The following is a 21,682-nucleotide window of genomic DNA, read 5'->3' on the forward strand; positions in this document are numbered from 1 at the left end:
GGCCCCTGATACTGAAATGAGAGAGAGAGAGAGAGGGGGCAGGAAGAGAGAGAGAGAGAGACTCGGATAGCCGCTCTCGGATCGATACTCGCCACGGTTTCCGTACGAGCTCGACGAGGCACGCGATCAAAGTAGAAATCATCCTGCCCCGCGCCGCGAATGCAACGACCTTTATCGATTCGTCATATTCGCGAATGACTCCCGGCTGACTCGTCACGTCGCGCCGGTGACGCCATCAGAACGATGTCGCGACGCTCGTGACGCGATGACCGACGTCGTAAATTGTTGTTGCCTGATGAAAGGGCAGGACGGGGGCGCGGACTCGCCGCGGTCGTTCCATTCTGTGTCGTTTATATTATTCATTATCTTCCTTTCTCCCTCTATCTTTTTCTCTGATTTCATCTACTCGTCGGTAAACTCGGGCGTAATAATTATCAGCGCGTCAAATCGGCTTGAAGAATAAAGGAAGTTGGTGTAAAAACGCAGTAAAGGGGATATACTCGTAAATTGTGTGCTATGGAGAACTGAGCGTTCTTCAACTTGTAAATACCCCGATTGTTTCATCATCTCTCATTATCGCACTGCGATTCTTCTAGTGACGTTTGTCGAACAAGAGATCGCGCAGATTAATTAACATATCGCGTGCGTGAGCACGACCATGTCGAGGTACCAACGTCTAACGAGGGGAGGACTGGAAGAGTGCGAACGCGCTTTTGGAATGCGGCTTTTGTCCATTTGCAATAGATGGTTCTTCATATCATATGGGATATTAAGGGTCCTAAACATTAGCTTCAGGCACCTCTTATTTTTTATCCCGCGTAGAATCTCCCTTTTCCAACCTGAACTCGAGTTCATGAGTCCCAATGAGATCGGTTGCGAAAGGCTTGTCGGCTAGGAAACAGAATTGTCCACTTCCGAAGGATTAATCATTCTCACGAGGAAGATCGGCGAAAAATTAACATGTCCAACTTCCCATTTTGCCTTCAACGCCCAAACTGCCGGCCTGCGAAAAATGGCGGAGCCTTCATCGGGAGATGGAGTGATTTTCTAGCACAAACGGAAATAATTGAAATTAATTCTAAAATATCTCTCTCGCTTTAATTCAGTTTATTTATTTGCTAAATAAAATAATAACTAATAATAACAATTAGTATATATGTATATAGTATAACTGTCAGGCTATTTATACCGTTATATTCGTCACATTCGAGCTTGAATAAAAGAGCCTCAGCAGCTCTTCCAGCCGGATGAAGGTTAATGCAGCCAATATACACCTACGCTCCTTCGACCACTCGACGAGCTCCGCTCGAAACGCCCCCGTTATCGGAGAACGAGGAATGCTCCCCGGCGACGGAGAAATTGCCGCCCCGTCAGCGCTAAACGTAGAAAAATGTTTGACCGAATGAACGAATCTCTCCCGCCGAGGTATGGACGATTCGGGAATTCCGCTGGAAGAATAGCGGAAGTCTGCTGGCTGAGGAACGATCTTTCGATCGTGTTCCAACAGAATCCCGGCAGCTTGAAGCGGAACTCCTGTATCGTCCATACTCGAGCGGGGAGACGAACCCGCCTGTCGAAGCGCGTCTCTACCGCCATTCTGCCTCTCTTGCAGCCTCATCGTGGACGACGTGGATTCGCACTCGATCCTCAGCGACGGCTCCGACCTGGACGGGCTGTCGCGCGAGAGCAGCTCGCAGAACTCGGCGTCGCAGACCCCGCTGGACAGCCCGGGCGGGCCGAGGGAGAGGATCAAGCAGATGCAGGTGGAGGCCGAGACCAGGCGCGGCGAGTTCGCCAGGCTGTTGGAGGAGCACGCGCAGGTGGTGCGCAAGCTGAAGATGATGGAGGCGGAGGAGCAGCTGTCGACGACGACCGGCAACGTCATCGGCGGCACGCACGCGTGATTTTACGTGGTCGAGGGGCAAACGGCGCTGAGAGCCGGGACCATCGCGTCGATGCGACCACCATCGTCGTCGTCGTCGTCGTCGTCGCCGCCGCCGCCGCCGCCGCCGCCGCTGCCGCCACCGCCGCCGCCGCCATCATCGTCGTCTCCGTCTGGCCGCGTCTCTCCTGTCCCGCCGGCGACCGTGACTCGCGCTCGAGAAGCCGACGACACCGACGTCGCCGGACCTGTGGATCTTTAACCCTCTCGGATGTGACTGCTGCAGTTGGCGGCCGCGGTCCGCGTCCGAGGGTGGCGGTCGGGTTGCCAAGGCTGAAGAGGGTCCTGTGGAGACTCGAGAGACGGCGACTTCTCTCGCTCTTCTGTTTCCCTTCGACGCGTTTTCTCCTCGCTTTGCCAGCCGAAGGCAAAGCCGAGCCCGAGGCTGGCTCTCGTCCGGCGAGGACGAAGCTCGCAAACGACGGCTTGCAAACGGAAGGCGGGCGATCAGCCGGAGGATCCAAGCGGAGGATCGCTCTTTCTCGTGGACGCGACGCGGTTACGGCGACTGCGAGCGAAGCGAGAGATTGCCTCTTGCAGATACTCGCGGACGAATTCGAATAAAGAGGGGGGTGAGAGAGTGAGGAGGAGAAGAGAATGAAGCTTGCTTCCAGATACACCGCGATCGATCTGTATCGTTCAGGACTCGGGATCGGCGGGATTGAGCGACAAGTCGATCGGTTAGCAGCGCTCTCGCCAATTTCCAATTCGACTTCGGCGACTTTTCCGGCGACATCTCGAACGAAAAACGGCGCGACCGCAAAGTCAGTCGATCGCGAAGTCGACCGACGGGGGAGGTTCAAGGGAGAAGTCCGCGTCGAGGAGAAACGCGGATAATCAGCCTTCCGCGGTGAAGGGTGCAGGAGGGTTGCGGCGGGGGCGGGGGAGGGGAGGATCGTTCTTACTAGGCTCTCGTTTGCCACAAAGTCTGAAAAACCCACTAGACACGACAATAATGAGGAACACTTATGGGGAAAAAAAGTAAATAAATAAAACGCGCACGACGCGCGACGCGCCGGACGCGTGCCGGACGGACGTTTTTCTCTTTTTTTTTCCTTTTTTTTTTCTAGCGCGAAACAAGCGCGGAACACTCCCGCCCGTTCGAACTAGCTCAGCAGCAACGGCTGGCCTAAGCGTAGTACAAATTTTGCAGTCAAGTCTTAATAGAAAAAGAAAAGAAAAAAACAGGCGCGAGCCGAGCGTGGGCCGAGAGAGTTTCCGCGGTGCTGCAATCTCAGCGGAGACGAGAAGCTGAGGAGAGACGACGAGGCGCGCGCGACGTCGCGTCGCTCGCGTCGTCGGCTGATGGGGGGGGGGGCGGCAGGAAGAGGAGGGGCAGGGGGGACGGTGTCGACGAACACGTTAGCCTACTCTCGAGAGACGGGGTACAAGCTTCTACGTTTTATAGTAACCGTAGAGTTGAGTGTTCCATAACAGTGTGTAAGCTAGTTTTATATATCGTAAATACACGTGTACGACAAAGCGGTGTCTGTGTGTGTGTCGGATCTGACGGAGGAGGAGGAGGAGGAGACGAGGAGGAGACACGCGCTTTTGACGAACGAGCGAGCGCAAGCCTGGCTTTCTTTCCACGCGCGTCGATGACGTCAGTCGAGCGTCGTTGATTAAGCTCGATCGGCGATGCCGCGAGATCCGGTTCTTCCGCAAATCTCGACGACGCTGGCTGAGGAATCCAGCGCGATCGTCGTGGTGTCGTGGAGAGGAAACGGACATCGCGCCTCGACGTGAGTGTCGAGTTTAATCGACAACGGTGACATCGATTGGCATCGAATCTCTTCTGTGCGAAAGCACAGGGGGAGGAAAAAAGGCGACACCCGAGAGCGTCAACTTTGAGAGTGTCAACTTGAAATCCATAGCGTCAGCGTGCGATCGGCTCCGGGAGTATTCCGCGAAGCCAAGAAGAAACGGTCGCTAAATTTACTGAAAAGTTTCTATTGAGATCTAAAATGTTGAGAAAAATTTCCTACATGAGATCTCAATGATTTCATTTGATATCTCATTTGAGATATCAAATGAAAAAGTAAGAAATGACATTTCAATCGACATATTACACGAAGAATAAAAAAGCTTCTCTATTTTTCTCAATTGATGAATATCATTACTTATACTTTCCAGGTAAATATTCACCTTTAGAAGAAGCACCTCAGAACGACTCTGACTTTGACATATATTGCAAAAATCACACTTTTAAACCTTCACCTCCGCCATACAAAAGTCGGCGGTCAGTCAAAAAGCAACATTCTAGAGAAAAAATATGAATCTTATATATGTAATATATCTATTAAATCTTCGTCTTGCTTGAAATTGATGAATCTACAGTATATTAATCGAGATCTCATACGGGAAGTTCTTCGGAAATCTCGTTTTAGATCTCAATAGGAACTTCTCGGCACGGAAGATCGTCGGAAGACGGGACGCGAGGACCCGTTCGCAGCAACGACACTTCATCTCGCATCTCGTTCGGTCTCACTCCGGGCAATCAGGGAGTCTGCGTAAAGGAAGGTCGCTCTCGCGACGAGACGCAGCGCTGACCCAAGTAGAACAGAAAATCATGATGACATCAAAATGACAAGAAAATGACCGAATCATGATTAAACAAAGAGTTTTCCTCTCATCATTTTGATATCATCATGATTTTCTGTTCTGCCCGGGGATGTTCTACGCGTGTCACGTCAGATCCGCGTCTAGGTATTAGGGCATTAGGTATCCTCATAGGCATTTATAGACTTGTAAGCATACACGAATATAAAGAGACACAGTCAAGTAGACCGCCGCGTTAAATAATACAGCCCTAGCGTAGAGAGAGAGAGAGAGAGAGAGAGAGAGAGAGAGAGAGAGAGAGAGAGAGAGAGAGAGAGAGAGAGAGAGAGGTGTCTATTGTTACACACAACGCGCCAGTCCACGTCCAGGACCGCCAATTGCGCGGGACTCGCGCCAATTGGATATCTTCGCCGCTTTGATTAATTCGTAAAACGTCACAGACGTCAAACGACAAAGGTGACGCGCGATGACGCTCGTGCGCGGCAATCGAGCGCCGAGAGAGAGGGAGAGAGAGGGGGAGAGAGAGAGAGAGAGAGAGATGACGACTGTTGCTCGCGCTCCTGGCTCCTCTTGGTGAACCTGGCGCGCGCTCTCGTCGGATCGATGCGCGGGCGAAAGCTCCCAATTGTCGGGAGACGCGGGTCCAAGAGGAACGGCGCCGAGAGCGAAGGGAGCGCGTTGTGTGAGCAAGGAGGCTGGAAAATACGTAAAATAAGGAATAGCGACCGAATAAAACTTTAGCTGCTCAGAGAAACGTAAAGTGCTCTGACGGAAATTTCGCGGGGGAGGGGCGACAGGTAATAATCTTCCCGATGCATTCGCGGCTAGACCGCGGACGAACGACCAGGACGACGGGAGGACGGGGGGGAGGGGAAGATAAGAAAATATGCGCATTGTTTGCAGGCGCGAGGCCGCGAGATTTCTACGGGCATTATTGTAACGTTAAGAAAGCTACCTTATACGTACGTGTCACCGTATTGTAGTTTTTACTATTATCATCATTCGTACGGATTAGAAGTGTGTTAGAAGACGGCTGTACATGATATACACATTTACCACGTTTGTAATGAAATGTTGAGAAAATACGCGGACTTTTTATTTCGCTCGCGGACCCAGGAACGTCGCGAGCGGCACGGCGAGTTCCGTCATTATCGGTTCCGCTTTCTACCGTCGCAACGGCGAATGTGACCACACTTAAAAACTCGACAAGGTGCGGTGTAATATTATATATATATATATATATATATATATATATATATATATCACGCCGAGTTGGCGCAATTGAGAGAGAAGCGATTGAGAGCGAGAGCGAGCGAATGAGCGAAAGAGAGAGAGAGAGAGAGAGAGAGATTTATATGTAAATTTTGGACGTATTATCGTACATACTGTGAGACACTAAACACGCTGTTGAGTTTTGAAAAGAACCGCTGCTTGACTAATTATTTATATAGGCTCGTGGATAAGCGAGATAATAATGTATGTAAAACGACGGTTGCTACTGGAAAAAAATATACATATATTTTATTGAGTTGACAATGAGCATACAATTACATTCTCTATCACAGTAACCACTTTTGATTTTCCCCTCAAGCACGCACGATTATCCGACGCAGCAGTGTCAACAAACGCACGGCTTTGCCCGCGCTCTTAAGAGAATATTATTATATTTGGCATATGTCATGATCGATCGTGCGCAATTGCGCGAGAACGGCAGCCGTGCTTATTAATGCGGTGACTGTCGCGCAACGCCAATTGCATCGGTAACTCGTCGAATCTAGCATTTACGAGATTACACCTACAGACTGATAAATTATTCTCAAAGAACGAAGCGACACCTCTCGCGTGACGAGAAAGCAGATGACCCGTTTAAGATACGACGCAAAAGATACGCAAGTACAAGCACGATATTTCAATTGCGCGGAAACAACATAGACAGAAAGTTCATCGCTGAGATACACAAGGAGAAAATTAAGAAAACATCTCGAGAGCTCCGACCGAAACTGTAGCCGGGCCCGCCCGTTCAAGTCGCGACAGTTAGGCGACAGTTAATGCGACGCGTCTCAAATGAAGTTATTCGATATGAAACGACTATATATTAATAATCTTATTACCAATAAGTGGACAATTGTATTATTAATTATATGTGACTTGCAGGAAATTATATCAAGTAGAATTTCATTCGAGCTCTCCAAATGTGTCGCGCGTGTGACGACGGGAGGGTGAAATTCTTGGCACAGCTTCGATCAAAATTACGATGACGGTAGATAACGTTTCGTTCAAGAGTCTGTCACTTCTCGCTGAAGAAGGATATGTAGATCATCGATATTTACTATTTCACGGCCCAGCCTCTCTGCGCTGACCCACCAGTAGCATTAATCTGTGACTTAACTGTACATTATGATCCCTCAGGTATCTTATCAAATCCGCCTGCTTTTCCAGCAGTTCTTCCAGGTTCGATCCCCTCGGGTGATAACCGATCTCACCGCTTCCAGCGTAGGAGTCCCGGGTAAAGGATGACAGCCATTCCTCGCGAGTGACGTCGGCCGGTGGACGTAATCGATTAAATTTCATAACCCTCTCTATTCGAGAAACAAATATATGCGGATATCAGCAGGGCGTAGTGGCATGTAAACAATTAACGTTAACAAGCGGTTAACGAAGCGAAGGAGATGGCAGGGATCAAGATGTCTAGCTCGTTAATAAGTAGATGGATCATCAGTTAAAATCTATGCACTCGAGACGTCTGTCCTCTCACAACGTGAAAACATCGAGAAAGTACTTTAGCAAAGCGCGACTAGTTATTTCCCAAGTTTTCTCAATGCTTCCAAAGGGTTTCTTCTCGTGAAGTCACAAGCTTCCTCAATTCAAAGCCATTTACAGCGATAGGAGATTAAGGTTGTTTTCTTATCTCAAGAAATGTTCCGTCTCTTGAGCAGCCAAATTGTATGTATTCTCTTCTCACAAGGTACTTACTGATGTAATTAATGTAAACTGGCACGATTATCACGAGCTCCACAGTGGTTAGCAGAAAAATGTAGTTGAGCGGTGTGAGCCATTCCGATGTTCTGCAATACCGCTCGTAGTCAACTTTGTGCGTATGGTGCAGAATGACGGCTAGAAGCAGGTAGCACGTATTCCACAATGACGTGATAAACAGGGGCGTTCTTACTTGCTGATATGTCGTTTGATAAAAATCTAAGTAACCGTTGATACGCAGTTTATGATGTTTCGTCTTGATAATATGATCCGCCACCATCACTATCAGCCAATAAATACAGTGAAGGTACAGATATATGAAATACGTGTCGCATTTATTCCGCTCCTCTGGCCAGAGGGACACAAACACGATCCCGGTGATCCCCAGTGAGATCTACGGCACAAAAGTTCCACCACAGTTGCAGCGTGTCCAATCTGGACTTTTAAACGTGACAGCAGAAACATGAGGTATACCTTACCCCGAGAACAAATGGAATCGACGCGATCGCCACGGTGTTCAGCGGCTGAAAACTGTCCTCCTCTTGGGAGCTCAAGATTGGCTGAAAACACTCCTCGTCGTCCATGTTAAGGGGTGCGTCAAAAAACACGGCTCCCTGATATAGAGACGCCTAGTTTAAACCTGACCTAACACTTTGGAACACAGGTAAGAATGGCACATCAGCTACAGAATGACAGGGTGGAGGGAACGTCCCAAGAAATGTTCAAGGCAAAGCAAATCATACGTATCGCGAAAAGAAACTTGGCTCTTCTCTACCCAGATAAAGCCCGACAGGGGAGTTCTGCCCCTCACCGATGCTCTCTACGACGCAACTCAAAGACGTTCGACCGAGAAGGCAATTTGCGCATTTACGACGTATGCAACTACGACGTAGTTGCACGCAATCAGCGTATGTGTATATCGACGAGACGATAGAAGCGTGTTTACAATCGGAATGCGATTCGCTGCTAACATTGATGATCCTCTCGAACTCCACACGCGCGTCGCGGCTACAACATCGAATCTCGCGCTGAGGGAATTCACCCCCGTGAATTAAGCAGTCAACCCGCGAAAGCACTCGGGACGCTCGGGAACGACGCGCAGAGAAGCGCAGGAGGCGAGGTTAGGATCGTGTTAGGTTATGTTGTGTTTACGTTGGCGACGTCTGACGACTGACGACCGACGAGGTACACGGGGTGCTGCATCGTATCGATCGCGATGCACGACATGTGTACATACTCACGCTCCCAGAAGTGCTCGAATTCCGTAAGAGGCTGACCATACCACACGACTTCGCGTCAGCAGCATCAGAAGCGCATCGGATGAAACCTGCCGCCGGCCGCCGCCCGTCGCCACTCGTCAGCCCGCTCGAATTCGCTCGAGTGAGGAGCACTGGCGCGCGCTTACGCAACGCCCGACGCTACGTCGGCGTCATTCATCGAAGCAGCGGTTCTCAGCCGGCTGCTTGCTTGAAGACGCAAACTTTGGTTAATCTGATCGGCGATTAACCAGCGGAATCGCCAACGGCGATCTCCCTCACTGCGTAACTTGTCGTCCGACAGCGACCGAAAGATTAAGATAAGAGCTAGCTGTGTGTGTGTGTGTGTGTGTGTGTGTGTGTGTGTGTGTGTGTTGGCGCACCGTCCTATTAAAAAAGTTCTATTGAGATCTAAAATCCGAGATTGCCGGAAAAATTTTTCATATGAGAATTTAATTATTTCATATGATATCTCAATTGAGAGATGTATGATGAAAAAATAACTAATGATATTTCAATTGAGATATGAAAAACAGAAAAACTTTTCTATTTTTATCAATTAAAGTGTAAATATTTATTTTTTCTATTGAGATCTAAAATGAAATTTCTGAAAGATTTCTCACATGAGATCTCAATTATGTCTGATATATAATGTCTCAATTGAGATATATGAAAAGATAAGGAATGATATTTCGATCGAGAAGAATAGAGGAGCTTTTCTATCTTCAACATGATATCTCAATTGAAATATCGTTATTTTACTTTTTCATACATCTTAATTGAGATTTCTAATCGAGATATCATATAGGAAATATTTCGAAAATCTCATTTTAGATCTCAATGGAAATTTTTCAGTAGGACGGAGTAATTTGATTAACGCTGATTAATAATTTTCCAGCAAACACCACGTGACAACACTAACATAACCGTTAGGGAAATTGTAACTAATACTTATATAACTTCCACTTGGCTCCGTTTGCTGGCTTTAAATTGTAAAGAGTTGTAAAGAGACGCGATATTAGACTTTCAGTTTCACTTGAGCTGCAGATCGTCTTTTGTCGCGTCCATGTTGGTGATTCCGTTGACTAAGGATAATCGTCCTTAATCGAAATTCGGCGAAAGTCCGCGGCAAACGCCGCTGTAGCACTCGGCGGTGAGACAACGGAGCGAGATGCAATTACCGGGATTCAGGCGGAAGAAATTTCGAGGGGCGGGGGAGATGCAGTTTTATAATCCGCTCACACACACACACACACAGCGAATACGTTTCACGTGTGTGCAGGGGCATTAATCAGAGCGCCGTTGCGAAAATATACACCGGAAGCAAGAAGCGATGTTCCGAACGCGCTCGCGACATGAATCCTGATCGCGTGTTTTCGCTTTCGAATCCGAGTCGTAAAAAATCCGTCGTAAAATCACCGAGCGTTTATTGACATTCCGACGTAATGAGCATCTTATCGCACGCCTCGTCTTGCTTTTGTTTCGTCGGTGTGCGGTTCGCGCTCCGCGCGAAGGAACCGCGGCGGGAAAAATTACCAGCCTTGAGCTGTCTTCCTCGTCATCGAAACGCGGATTTGCGCGAGGGCTCATCACAGGCGCTCAAAGGATCACAGAGGAGAGATCCCAGTCAGCGGAAAGCCCGAAGAAACTTGAACTTTATCTTTATTACTCGCTCAGTGTGAAACAGAACGATTTCTGCTGAGCGATCGCTGCTACTACGTACATTGAAAGCTCCTTTCAAGAAAGAAGATAAAAGGATCAAGATTGCGTACTTTTTATTCATTCGAGCGACGATATTCGCTGTCGCGCAGAACCATGATGTAAATCGCGTAAACTCATTAGAACCTCAAGTAAAAGGCATCGGCCGTTTATGGCTTCCTTTGTCGCCGGACGATAACGAGAATAGCAGGCAGCGAGCTCGTAAGAGACGTCTTAAAGACGCCTCGAGGAAATAGGATGTGTCTTTTGCACACCTTTAAAACGCATCTTCAAAGTTTGCGCCGTCTGAGGATATTTCTCTGCTGCCAAGAGTATTTCCCCGAGAGAGCGAAAATGTCCCGAGTTGAAGGCGCACACGGGAGCTTCGCTCCCCCCGCGAGTTCACGCTGGAAAAAGGCCAAAGTCGGGGCGAATCTTCCTCGAGATCGGCCGAAGAGAAGAGCCCGAAAGCCCGAGCCTCCGACTGACGAATCAAACTTGACAGTCTGTCATTGGAACACCGTGCAAGCTCGAGCCATGTGGCCGCCGGCTTGCGAGGACGCTTGCGCGCGAATAAACACGTGGTGAAGCGCCGAGCTTGTCCGCGGCGCGCCAGCAAGGAGCTTGCAGTCTCGCGTGTTATCGCTACGGGAACGTTTCCCCTCGACCTCAACCGCCTCTCTCGTCACAGCCACGCACCCCTGGAGACTTGCGACGACAGGACGAGAGCCGGCCGCGAGGGGAACGAAAAGCGACCAGACAAATCGCGCGCGACGAATCCCTGCGGATATAAATTCCGCTCTCTCTCTCTCTCTCTCTCTCTCTCTCTCTCTCTCTCTCTCTCTCTCTCTCTCTCGTCTCCCTACGCATAAACACCAACGCCAATGGCAGTCGCCGAGAACTGTCGAGAATTCCGTTGACTCACCATCGAGAGATCGCCGGCCAAATCCGCAGCCCGGGGAAGCCCGACGAGCGCGCAGAGAAACGCGGGCGTCCTTTGGTGATGCGGGAGAACGCGAAACCGGGAACGCCGATCGAGGAATGCCCGCGGTCCTCGCGCTGACAAGCCGTCGAAGAGGTCGAGCTTGCGTCGCGAAGCGACGATGAGCAAAGAAGAGAGCAGCGGCGAGCCGCAGCAGGACGCCGCCGCCGCCGCGTCGGACGCGCCGTCGAAAGACCCGAACGCGGAGATCTATGAGAACCGTGGCACCAAGAAGATCGTCCGCGTGGTCACCGTGATGGCCTATCTGTTCTCCGTGAGCTTCGTGGGTATCCTGTTGAGCGCCTACTACATATTCCTGTGGGAGCCGCCGAACCCGAGGCTCATCGAGAGAGAACGCCTGCGAGCCGAGCCGCAGATGCAGTTCCTCATCGCCCAGCCGTACCTGGAGGAAGCGGAACACCCGAGGGAGAAGGAGAGCTTCCTCCTCGAAAACGTGCCGAATCGCACATTCAAGAGCAGGCCTCTTCAGGGTCGCATTGCGCACGAACCCGGCGTTCTCGCCGGCCCCGTCTCCCCAGGAGATCTCATGGCCTCCCGCCAAGAAAGGTTGGACGCGATGCTGCTGAAGCTCAAGTATTCGCTCATGGAGACCCTGCGAGAGGCCCGGAGGAACCGGACGAGTCGCTTGCCGCAAGAGGCGACTACCAGCGAGCCGGACGGCTTGTTCTTCGGGGCGAAAGCGGCAGAGAAATCGACGGAGGATGCGACCTCGGGCTACGCTGAAGAAAGGGTTTCCCCACAGGGAAACGCGCCCGTGGAGAAGACTCGGGTCGACGGCGACGGTGCTGGTCTGTCCCAGGAGTCGCCGGACTCCTCAAGCGTGGATCCACTACTTTCAAGAACCGCGATTTCCGACGACGAGCCGAAGCAGACTCGACGTTCCGAGGAAGCCGTTGGTGGCGTAAACCCGCCGGTTGTCGGAGGTGAGACTCGAGATCCTGCAGAGGAGAGACCCACGTCGTCGTGGCGATGAATCAGCGGGAAATCCCGCCGCTGGTCGGAAGATCGAACGCGATCGGAAGGAGCGTCCGCAAATGATAGCGCGTTGACTCTTTGAGGCGTAGTGGGATAAAAAGCGTCTCGCATTTTGTTACTTGTGTACGCACAGTGGGATATTTTGCATCCCACCTTGAGATATTAAAATAACTCGAAGCAGTTTATAATTGGTTTATAATTGGTCGCTTATAAATGAAACAAGCCTGCTTTGTGTTATATCATTTTAAATAAAATTTCTACTAAAATTGCTAGTGAAATTTTTACTAAAAAATTTCTATTAAAAATTTCGACTAAAATTTTTAATAAAATTGCTACTAGTCTTCTTTGCTCTGAAAATCCCGTGCCCCAAAGAGTTCACGCCCCGGCGACGACGAATGTGTCGCCAACGAGAGGGTCGCGCGCGCGCGAGGGTGTCGCCGGACGACTCGACTCGATACTCGCCGACGATCCGGTCGTAAATGTGCGACGTGCGTCGTGAGATTCCAGAGAAACAGCGAAGGTGAGAGGAGCCGCCGACGCGAATTCCCGCCTGTGTTTATCCCGAGTCGTGCCTGCGTGATTATACAATGGCCGCTGCGTCATTCGCGCTTTTCTCCCGCCGTTCGCTCTCGTTTCCTCCATCGACGATGGGCCGCCTGGTTCTTTAAGATTATTGTTTTTCTTATTATTATGATTGTCGGCTTGATGGAATTTGAACACGAAGGTCGAATGATGAAGCGTCGGGCCCTACCGATCAATTTCTATTGAGATCTAAAATGAGATTTCTCCGAGAAATTTCTTATATGAAATCTCAATTATTTCATATATCTCATTTGAGATCTCACATGAGATATTTCAATTAAAATATCATTACTTTTCATATAACTTCTCCTTTGATACTTTGATTGAAATATCATTATTTGTTTTTGATACTGAAAAATTTCTCTTGAAATCTGAAATGAAATTTCCGAGAAATTTCCTATAGGAAATCTCACACACACACACACAATTATTTCATATATCTTAATTGAGGTATTGTATGAAATAATTGGAATCTCATACAGAAAATTTCTCGGAAATCTTATTTCAGAACTTAACAGAAATTTTCCAGTAAGAGAAAACTCGTCCCCTGAAGGACGTCTGGAGCAAGGATTGAGAGAAAGAGAGATTATTATTATCGCAACTCGACGAGGGAGAAGGAGGAGTAAATACAAGTTGGAAGCATTCTTTTAGCAGCGTATAGCCGGAGCTGAAACTCGAGACGAAGCGTCGAATCCGCCGGAACATCTGCCGGAGTTTATCCTCTCGTTATTCTCATCAGAGCGCAGCTCGTTGCTCTCGCCAGGATACCGCGCGGGCTCCGACTCGTCCAAACAAATACGCGCGAGGATCTGACGAATGTCTTCGATTGTTCTCTGTCCGGCGCTCTCGAGGATACACGCGCGCGGTTAATTCACCTCCGACGCGATTCTACGCCGCGCCGATCGGCAGGAGGCGGCGGATTTCCATTCGGCGCCTACGTCTCCGAGCGAGAGGAAACAGAGAGAGAGAGAGAGAGAGAGAGAGAGAGAGAGAGAGAGAGAGAGAGAGAGAGGTAGAGAGAGAGAGAGAGAGAGAGAGAGAGGGGGGGAAGGGAGGGAGAGAGAAAAGTTGCGGTCTCTTAGCCGCAGGAAATAAAGAAGCGTTCCCTCAAGGGACACGATGGGGCGCAATGATTAAAGCCTTAGAAATAAGTCGGTGGATCGTTGCGCGATGATTATCCGCGCCGTCCGTGTAATAAGCGAAACAGGGTCAGGTCGATTATGGCTTCTCCTCCGCGTTACATCACGCCCAAGATCCGCTAACTTTTCAATATTATCGCCCGCCGATGCGAATAATATCGCGGGAGAATAGCGCGGAGTCTGGCCGGAGTCTGTAGCGCAGTTCGCGCTCCAGGACGAAGGTCTCCTCCGCAGAGTCCTTCGCAGAGGAGGACGTTGCGGAGGCTTCGCACTGTGCTCCCTCGACTGTGCGAAAGTCAAACCGAGGGCACGTCTTCCCCGATCGAACAATGCGTCTTGTTTACCGAGGAGAAGACCGAGGGGCTACGTCTCCGTCCGCTGCTAAAACAAAGGCGCGCCTTCTCTTATAGGACAAGCAGAGCGACGAAGCTGCGGCAAGTCCATCCATTCTCCGGACGAAATTGCTTAGCAGCTCTCTCTCTCTTTCTCTCTCTCTCTCGCTCCCGTGCCGACCCTCTCGTCACGCTTAATCCCATTTCGCGGGGCTATACGCACTCTCGCGCGCTCCACCTCAAATATTCCACTCGGCTTCCCTAATTTACATTCGCATCTTCCACGCGTCTCTCGCGACCTTGCAAGGTTCCCTCTGATGCGCCACGCGGTTATGCCGAGCCTCCGCGTTGCTGCTCCTCGAGGAAAAAGCAGAAGAGAATCGGCAGGCCGAGAGGACACGAGTCGGTCGCGGAGTGCGAAAGCGGCAGCGACGCGATTTCGCAGTTCTCCGCCTGTGATGAAAATCTACCCAAGCCGACCTGTTGTGAGACGTGACCTTTTCGATCGCTCTTTTTTTGTACTCGTAGACATATATGTATGTCTCTATCTCCCTCACTCTCCGGAATACACACGCTCGCAACGCATGTACCTCTCTTTCTCTTTCTTCCTCTCTCTTGCTTGAAAAACAAAAGGTGTGAACAAATGAAATGATACAAAGCAGAGGCAGGTGTAACGACCTCGTTGATCTATCCTCTCACGTTGATGAATCCTTTTGACACGAGAACGGCGAAAAGCTCAGCGGGTCAAGGTTCCAGAGCTTGCGCACTGAATGTTCCATCGTGCACCCAAGGCGGCTGTGTTTCCCGCAGCCGCGCAGCGCGCGATACGGGCATTCGCGAGAGCCGGCATGCAGAAATAGTCGGAGGAACGTACGTGTTGCTCGCGTGGACAAAAGAGTCAAGGAAGAAAGAGAGAGAGAGAGAGAGCAAGGAAGGAAGAGAGATCATCCATCGATTCCTGCGAGGCAGATTCCTCTGTGCATTCTGCAACCCGTGGGTGAAGCTTGCATCTCAAGGCGACACGCCCTGTCGCGTCTTCGGGGTATCTTTCTCTCTCTCTCTCTCTCTCTCTCTTTCTCTGACGCAGGCGCGCGCGACGATAGTATTCGAACGACACAATTCCCGTATCAAAGTTGAAAAGTGCGAGGAACCGAGCCGATCGAATCGAAAGACTGAGAGAGAGGGAGAGACTGGGGGAGAGGGAGAGAGCGCGAGAGAGAATGGTGTGAGTGAGTGAGTGCATATATGTGTGTGTGTGTGTGTGTGTGCAATTCGCAATGAATCAGCAATAAATGTTAATGCTAATGTGTAACGCGCTCAACACGCTCAAATATTCCTACGTTTACAAACACGACCACGAAAGGGACTAAAATTAGCTCGCGTTGCCTCGCGCCTGGCTCAAACTCTCACGTGAGAGACGTGCGATCGGAAATTCGACACGTACGAATCGATGGTCTGACGTTCACACGTAAAGATGAGTCCATCTCTTTCGCACGAACTGGCAGCAGGCGTTCGACGCAGAAGCGACCGGGGACTCTGCGAGGGAAGAGCAGTCGCGATCCTGCGGAAGCTGGACGACTCGCGTCAAACGAGGACCGTCAGCTCTTCAGCATCGAAAGGGACCCCTTCGCGATCCCTTTTCCAGCTCCTCCGCTCCTAGCCGCGAGACGATGACCGTGTCGCCGGTTGGACGGCGTGAGACGTGATCTCGACGATGCAGCTGCCGCGGAAGATGAGCGCGCACAACGTAATGGCGAGCATCAGCCGAAGCCTGGGCAACCGCGAGAACAAGGCGACAGCGGCCAACGAGGTCCGCTTCGCCGGTGAAGAGCGGAAGGACAAGCTCTACGAGACGAAGCACAAGCAGAAGGTGGTGCGAGTGCTGACGGTGGTCGCGTACGTCATCTTCGTCAGCAAGGCGGCGATACTGCTCTCCTTGTACTACACCTTCGTGTGGAACCCCAAGGACCAGTCGGTCAGGATGATGAGGCTCGACAAGCCGGAGTGCGCCAAGCCCTCGCACGACTCCCTCACGACACCCCCGATCTCGAACGGTAACGACGCGCATCAGACGCCAACGACCTAATTGCAACTTGCCGCATTACCGTCGCTGTAACACTTTCCTAATCATCGGAAATCAATTGCAAAGTTTAATGCCCCGCGCACGGTAAAGGCGTTACGCTTTTACGGGGCCGCACGCGAGATTGCATGCGAGTGAGAGGTTTAGAGTGACAGAAATTGGTCACAAGGGCACATTTCTCGAGCGCTGGCCGTTGTGAAAGTTGCGCACGTGCGCAAAGTTCAACGCAAAGCCGAAATCGAGCTCTAACTCTTGCGACACGACCCTAGCTAGCGTGACGCAAGCTGTTGTTGCCATTACCTCATCACTCAACACCGTTCTAACCGGACGCTCTTCCTCCTTACAGAAACGCAGATAGAGAAGTTGACGGCTAGATCGACGACGACGGATAACAAGCGCCTGGAGGAACTAGACGACCTATCGACCACACAACGGCAGAGAGGACTCTGGGATATCCTGACGGAGAGCACGGACGTCGAGGGAACGCTCGTGGACTTCACGTCCGTGTCGACGATGCCGGATTACCGCGACAATCTCACCAGTACCGTGAACAACGGCGACGACGAGAGCGTCACGTAACCAAATCGAATACCTCGCTTTGTGTCGAGCGTGATAAACTGCGGGAAAAGTGAACTAGTAATCACCGTTAGAGTCACTAGAGCATCTACTAATATAGTCTTCTATAGGGAAGAGATTCTTCCGCTCTACGGTCAGAGAATGTAACTATCGTATATAATCTCCCGAAACAAGGACGAGGAGGAGAGAAATCTCATAGAACTTAGGCCTAATCTCCGAGATGAGTATAATCTATAGACACGTCGAACAATTTACAAAACCTGTAACGTTATACAAAAGATGCGTGAAATCAACAATTAATAGACGAGTAGAACTGAAGAACAAAACGCGCACTCTCGTCGCGAGCAAAACGTAGTTTCCGTTGCGAATCGATGTGATTTCCGTGTTGTCATCGCGTCATAATATCTAGGGATCACAAACATCACATTTTGCAACGTGCAACTTCGAGACGTAGGTGGCACGTGGTGATGACCATCACACCACGCGTCGATAGCCAAGTTGGAGATACTTTTCAGCATGTTTTTGTAATTACCAGCGTTATTCGTAGCACACATCACACGCATCACCCACGCATAGTACCTTCAACGGAGTGACAAAGAGATGTTTACGATATTCGCCTGTGTGACGTGTGAACGTCTCGTGCGAACGTGTATCTTTAGTGACCGTACCAAAACACTCTTCCTTTGTTCTCTCCATAGACTTACATCGTAGCGTTTATAAACTTCGAATAGTTCTTATCTTAACGGGCGAATAAAATCGAAATTGGCACAAGTGATCTACATTTTCATTCGTCAGATGTTTAATTAAAAGATGTTTAATTAAAAGATGCTTAATTAAAAAATCTGTACATCTCGCGCCTTGCGTTGCGCTTCCACTTGAAGCGTCTGGAATTTATTACACGTTTAAAGTTCGAGACATACTTCTTCATTGTGCGTAAACAAGAATCTCGAGTCGACTCTCTCGACCGATGGAACTATCCATAAATAAGTGTCCGAGCGGCTTTCTGTAATTGTTGCCTAAATAATTGTATCTACACCTTGTCACGTGCTCGAGCACGTGAGTCTATGATACTTCAAGTCCGACTTGATCATTTTACAGGCTCTTCTTTCGCCCACGACCCTGGCGAGCTCATAGCAATCGAACTTGTTGTATATGACGGCGATCGACATGTTGTGCTTGGAGCCACCGCGGGGGTTCTGATACTCCGCCGACATGAGGTTGCACATCTCGCTGTAGAACTGCGGGAAAATAGGCAGCTGGTAGAAGATGAGGTGGCGGATGCCCTTGATCCTAGGTCTGCGGTGAAAGTGAAAGCGTTCCGTGTAAAGGAGGAAGTGCACGTCGCTGTGGAAGAACATGTCCCGCGCCTTGGCGACTTTCGCGTCCTCCGTGTACTCGCAGATCTGCGCGAAGCTCATGTCCTCCTTCATCATGTGGTAACGCAGCGACACAAAGTCGTAGTAGGACGGCACGAAGATCAACGTGTGATTCTTGTAGACAGAGTCTTTGTACTCCGGCAGCACCTCTTTCAGGAAGAACTCCATCCTGCCGTCGATAGCCTGCACACGATCAGACGCGTCGAACTTGTAGAACACCTGCGGAATCGCGACGTCCACATCGCAGATCGAGCCCGGCCCCACTGGATTCACTACTCTCACTCTGCCTGCGTAATTGAAGCACGTCTTCTTCAGCGCGCCGTTTATGTGCGGCAACTCTATGCCGGAGAAGATCAACGTCTGCCTGTAGTACTTGGTCCAGCCGTTCAGGCACCAAGTTCTCAGGCGAAAAATGTCGGTGTCGTGCATCTGCTTGGGCTGTAAGTTCAGATGCTTCAAGGCGTAGTGCAAGTGATCCCAATTCTGCATGGTGATCAACTCGACCTGGTCCAGAATCAGCAGCTCTATAGACGCCAGAAAGTCGTAGTCTCTGTCGACTTCACTTTCCGTGCCTATCAACCGTCTGAGTGCCAACGGCGAGGCGATTATAATGTCGGATGAATAGAACTTGCTGTATAATTTGAGTGTCTTCTTGGTAATGGCTATGCCAATCTTAAACTTGTCGTCGATGTTACCCTGGAAAGTCTGCTCGTAATCATGCGGTTTAGGGTTTTTCTTGGGTATCGCCAATTCATTCCCAGTGAAATCCTTCATGAATCGCAGCTTGTTCATAACAGAGCCACCTTTATCCTCTCCGATTAAAATGGAGATCAATGTCTTCACTATCTTCAAGCAAGAATGCTTGAATGGCACTATTATGAGCACTTTGGGCCTCACTACGCCCTGGTCTCTGTACTCCTCCGGGATCGTCCCATCAGACTTTGCTAACTTTGCATTATGATGCAGCACTTTTGTTCTGGTCTTTAATATATGATTGATCGCATGTAAACAATACACAAATCGTATCTGGTCGGCGTTTGAGAAGCTTCTCTCTGGGTAATATAAATCTTGGTAATTGTTTATCACCGAAAACAACTCCTGCTGAAGGGGAGTCAAAGATGTAAAAGGATTATTGTGATGAGCAAGATTATTCTGAATCTGTGATTTTACATGCAATTTATTCCAATCTATTGTTTTGATCAGGCTTGGAATTTTGCCATAGCTCGCATACTGTTTATCTTCATCCAAAAGTTTGGACCCTTTATCCTCGTTTATTTCTCTGTCTAGGTTAGGTTTTGGAATCTCACATATCAGATTTCCAAGTATGGGCCAAGATAGTGTCGTCTTTTCTATGATTTGTGGTGTTGCACTGACTGCTTGATAAAGTTTAATGTCTAAATCATTGCGCAGATGTACAGAGAATGGGTCTTTTATATGGCCAGCATCCTCCTGAGCAGTCTCAACATCCTCCTCGTCGTCTTCTTTCATTCTGATCTCAATCTCATCATTTTCTTCTACATTCTCCTCCTGTCTTTTCCCTCTGAATGTTTCTTCCGTTCCTTGAGAATGAGAAAATTCCTTATCATTTGTTTCAGCAGTTATAGTTGCAGTTTCAACTGTATTCTCTACATTAGTCGATTCGTCGGAGCTTTCGCTTTCTGAACTAATTGCCTGTGGCTTTTTATAACCTGGAAACGTGGCTAACAAGGCTTCCATAGGATCTTCATCCTCAGAAGTGTCATATTCCAAAACCTGCAAGAGACGCAGTTTCGCCGCTTGCTGTTCTGCTATCTGCCTGCGGGCCTCAAGCTCTTCGGCTTTTGCCTCACGTTCTTTGATGTAAGACGCTGTCCTAAAATCAAATTTACCCTTCTTCGGTTTCGGCGGTCGCTTGCTGCGTCCGTCAAATTTCCTCTTACCGCCGCGAACCGGGCGCTTTCCTCCCGCCATTAAAACGTTTCAGTTAGTTTAATTTGTGCAAACACGCTGTCGTCAAATCGACCATGTGTCGCTCACGCAACTGAAACGATAGAAATTGTTGGTTGGACACCGATATAAATTTACTGCAAAAAAAAATGTTAACCTTTGAACTTACGGTTCATTAGCTGGGCTTGGTTGGTTAGAAAACGATCAACCACATGCTTCTATTATTATTTTTATTTCTTTCTTCTTCCAATGAATACGTCCTTTTATAACCTCACCTTACTCTCTCACTTTCTCCGTTCAAATAGAGTTCCGCTTACACTCCACGTTTTATATCATGTCATCATCATATCATCTTTCTTTTCTTCAATTTCACTCACTCTCAACCTTGCAGTTTCATCATCCAAACAGAATAAATTCCGTTGGTCACGTCGCGTTCAACGCACACGAGGCACAAAAGTGTGGCACAAAAGTGCAGAAAGTGCAGATGAAAGGGACAAGTCTATCGACATCTCTCACTATTATAACGATTTCACTCGAAATACGGTCGTTATCGATATACCACGGGTCACAATCGCCGACATTCATGCGAGGTCAAAGGCTATCAGTCACGTTTGGTTTCTCGCCACGATTCTCAGCTTCGGGCGACGCGCCCGGACGAATTCCGCAAAAACCGGATGTCGCTTTATATCCGACGGAAAGTCGCGCTCGGGATACGCGCGCTTCGAAACGCAAAAATCGCCATAATTTCTCGCGTTACTCGCATTATATTCCATCAGCTTATCTTACTCACCGATCTCTCCCCGACGAACGAAAAGTGGCGAATACGACGCTCGGCTCTCGGCGCTCCGCAGAAGCTTGTCCAGCTCGCGAAAAGCTCGCGAGAAGCTCGCCACCAGCAACTGTTGGTGGTTATCTTGCCGCGGCACTCGCGCGAGATTCATTTTCGACGATTCGAAATCGCGAGGAACGCGCGCGAGACGGCTCTTCGAGAAGCCGTTGAGCGGGGCACGGCGAGTTTCGTACTCTCGACCGGCTGAAGAAGTCGCAGCGTTTCGAGAGATACTCCAAGTTACCAGACGCGGCGCCAACTTCACTCGGCAGCGAGATAACCGTTACCCCAGCTTCGCTTTCGCCGAGCACTTATTCGCGTTGTACACGCGCGATAGGGAACAAACAAACGAGACTTACGTTCGGGACTGCCGTCAGGATCGTCCGCGCTCGAAATTCAACCGGGAGTCCGCGTCCAGCCGCCCGACGTCGCG

The 21,682-nt window shown here is 49.6% G+C and overlaps 4 protein-coding genes across 8 annotated transcripts in view; 2 read left to right on the top strand and 2 right to left on the bottom strand.

The window, feature by feature from the left end:
• The window catches only part of LOC105180535 (uncharacterized), an 18,249-nt gene extending 13,049 nt beyond the window's left edge, over positions 1-5,200 (top strand). The window contains exon 3 of the mRNA XM_011136648.2: positions 1,613-5,200. Within this exon, the coding sequence (XP_011134950.1) occupies positions 1,613-1,904 (292 nt within the window). The 3' untranslated portion in view covers positions 1,905-5,200. The remainder of the gene's footprint in view (positions 1-1,612) is intronic.
• A 952-nt stretch (positions 5,201-6,152) lies between these two features.
• LOC105180534 (transmembrane protein 192) lies at positions 6,153-8,910 on the bottom strand. Of its 5 annotated transcripts, none has more exons than XM_019840208.2 (4): positions 8,715-8,910; positions 7,957-8,091; positions 7,475-7,871; positions 6,153-7,080 (listed from the first exon to the last, which is right to left on the bottom strand). In XM_019840208.2, the coding sequence occupies exons 2-4, from the start codon at positions 8,059-8,061 to the stop codon at positions 6,836-6,838; spliced, it is 747 nt and encodes a 248-aa protein (XP_019695767.1). In that variant the 5' UTR covers positions 8,062-8,091; positions 8,715-8,910; the 3' UTR covers positions 6,153-6,835. The 5 variants fall into 5 exon arrangements, with proteins under 5 accessions (XP_019695767.1, XP_011134948.1, XP_011134949.1 ...); XM_011136646.3 differs by having other exon boundaries at positions 8,719-8,893; XM_011136647.3 differs by having other exon boundaries at positions 7,957-8,128; positions 8,719-8,867.
• An 899-nt stretch (positions 8,911-9,809) lies between these two features.
• Positions 9,810-17,674, top strand: LOC105180531 (uncharacterized). Its single transcript, XM_011136644.2, has 2 exons — positions 9,810-12,357; positions 16,889-17,674. The coding sequence occupies exons 1-2, from the start codon at positions 11,535-11,537 to the stop codon at positions 17,119-17,121; spliced, it is 1,056 nt and encodes a 351-aa protein (XP_011134946.1). The 5' UTR covers positions 9,810-11,534; the 3' UTR covers positions 17,122-17,674.
• Positions 17,675-18,113: 439 nt separating this feature from the next.
• Positions 18,114-21,082, bottom strand: LOC105180532 (digestive organ expansion factor homolog). The gene is made up of 2 exons (XM_011136645.3): positions 20,590-21,082; positions 18,114-20,514 (listed from the first exon to the last, which is right to left on the bottom strand). The coding sequence occupies exon 2, from the start codon at positions 20,442-20,444 to the stop codon at positions 18,159-18,161; it is 2,286 nt and encodes a 761-aa protein (XP_011134947.1). The 5' UTR covers positions 20,445-20,514; positions 20,590-21,082; the 3' UTR covers positions 18,114-18,158.
• Between the last annotated feature and the right edge of the window lie 600 nt (positions 21,083-21,682).

The sequence above is a fragment of the Harpegnathos saltator genome, unplaced genomic scaffold (assembly GCF_003227715.2).
Source record: "Harpegnathos saltator strain DR-91 unplaced genomic scaffold, Hsal_v8.6 scaffold49, whole genome shotgun sequence".
NCBI classification, from domain to species: Eukaryota; Metazoa; Arthropoda; class Insecta; order Hymenoptera; family Formicidae; genus Harpegnathos; species Harpegnathos saltator.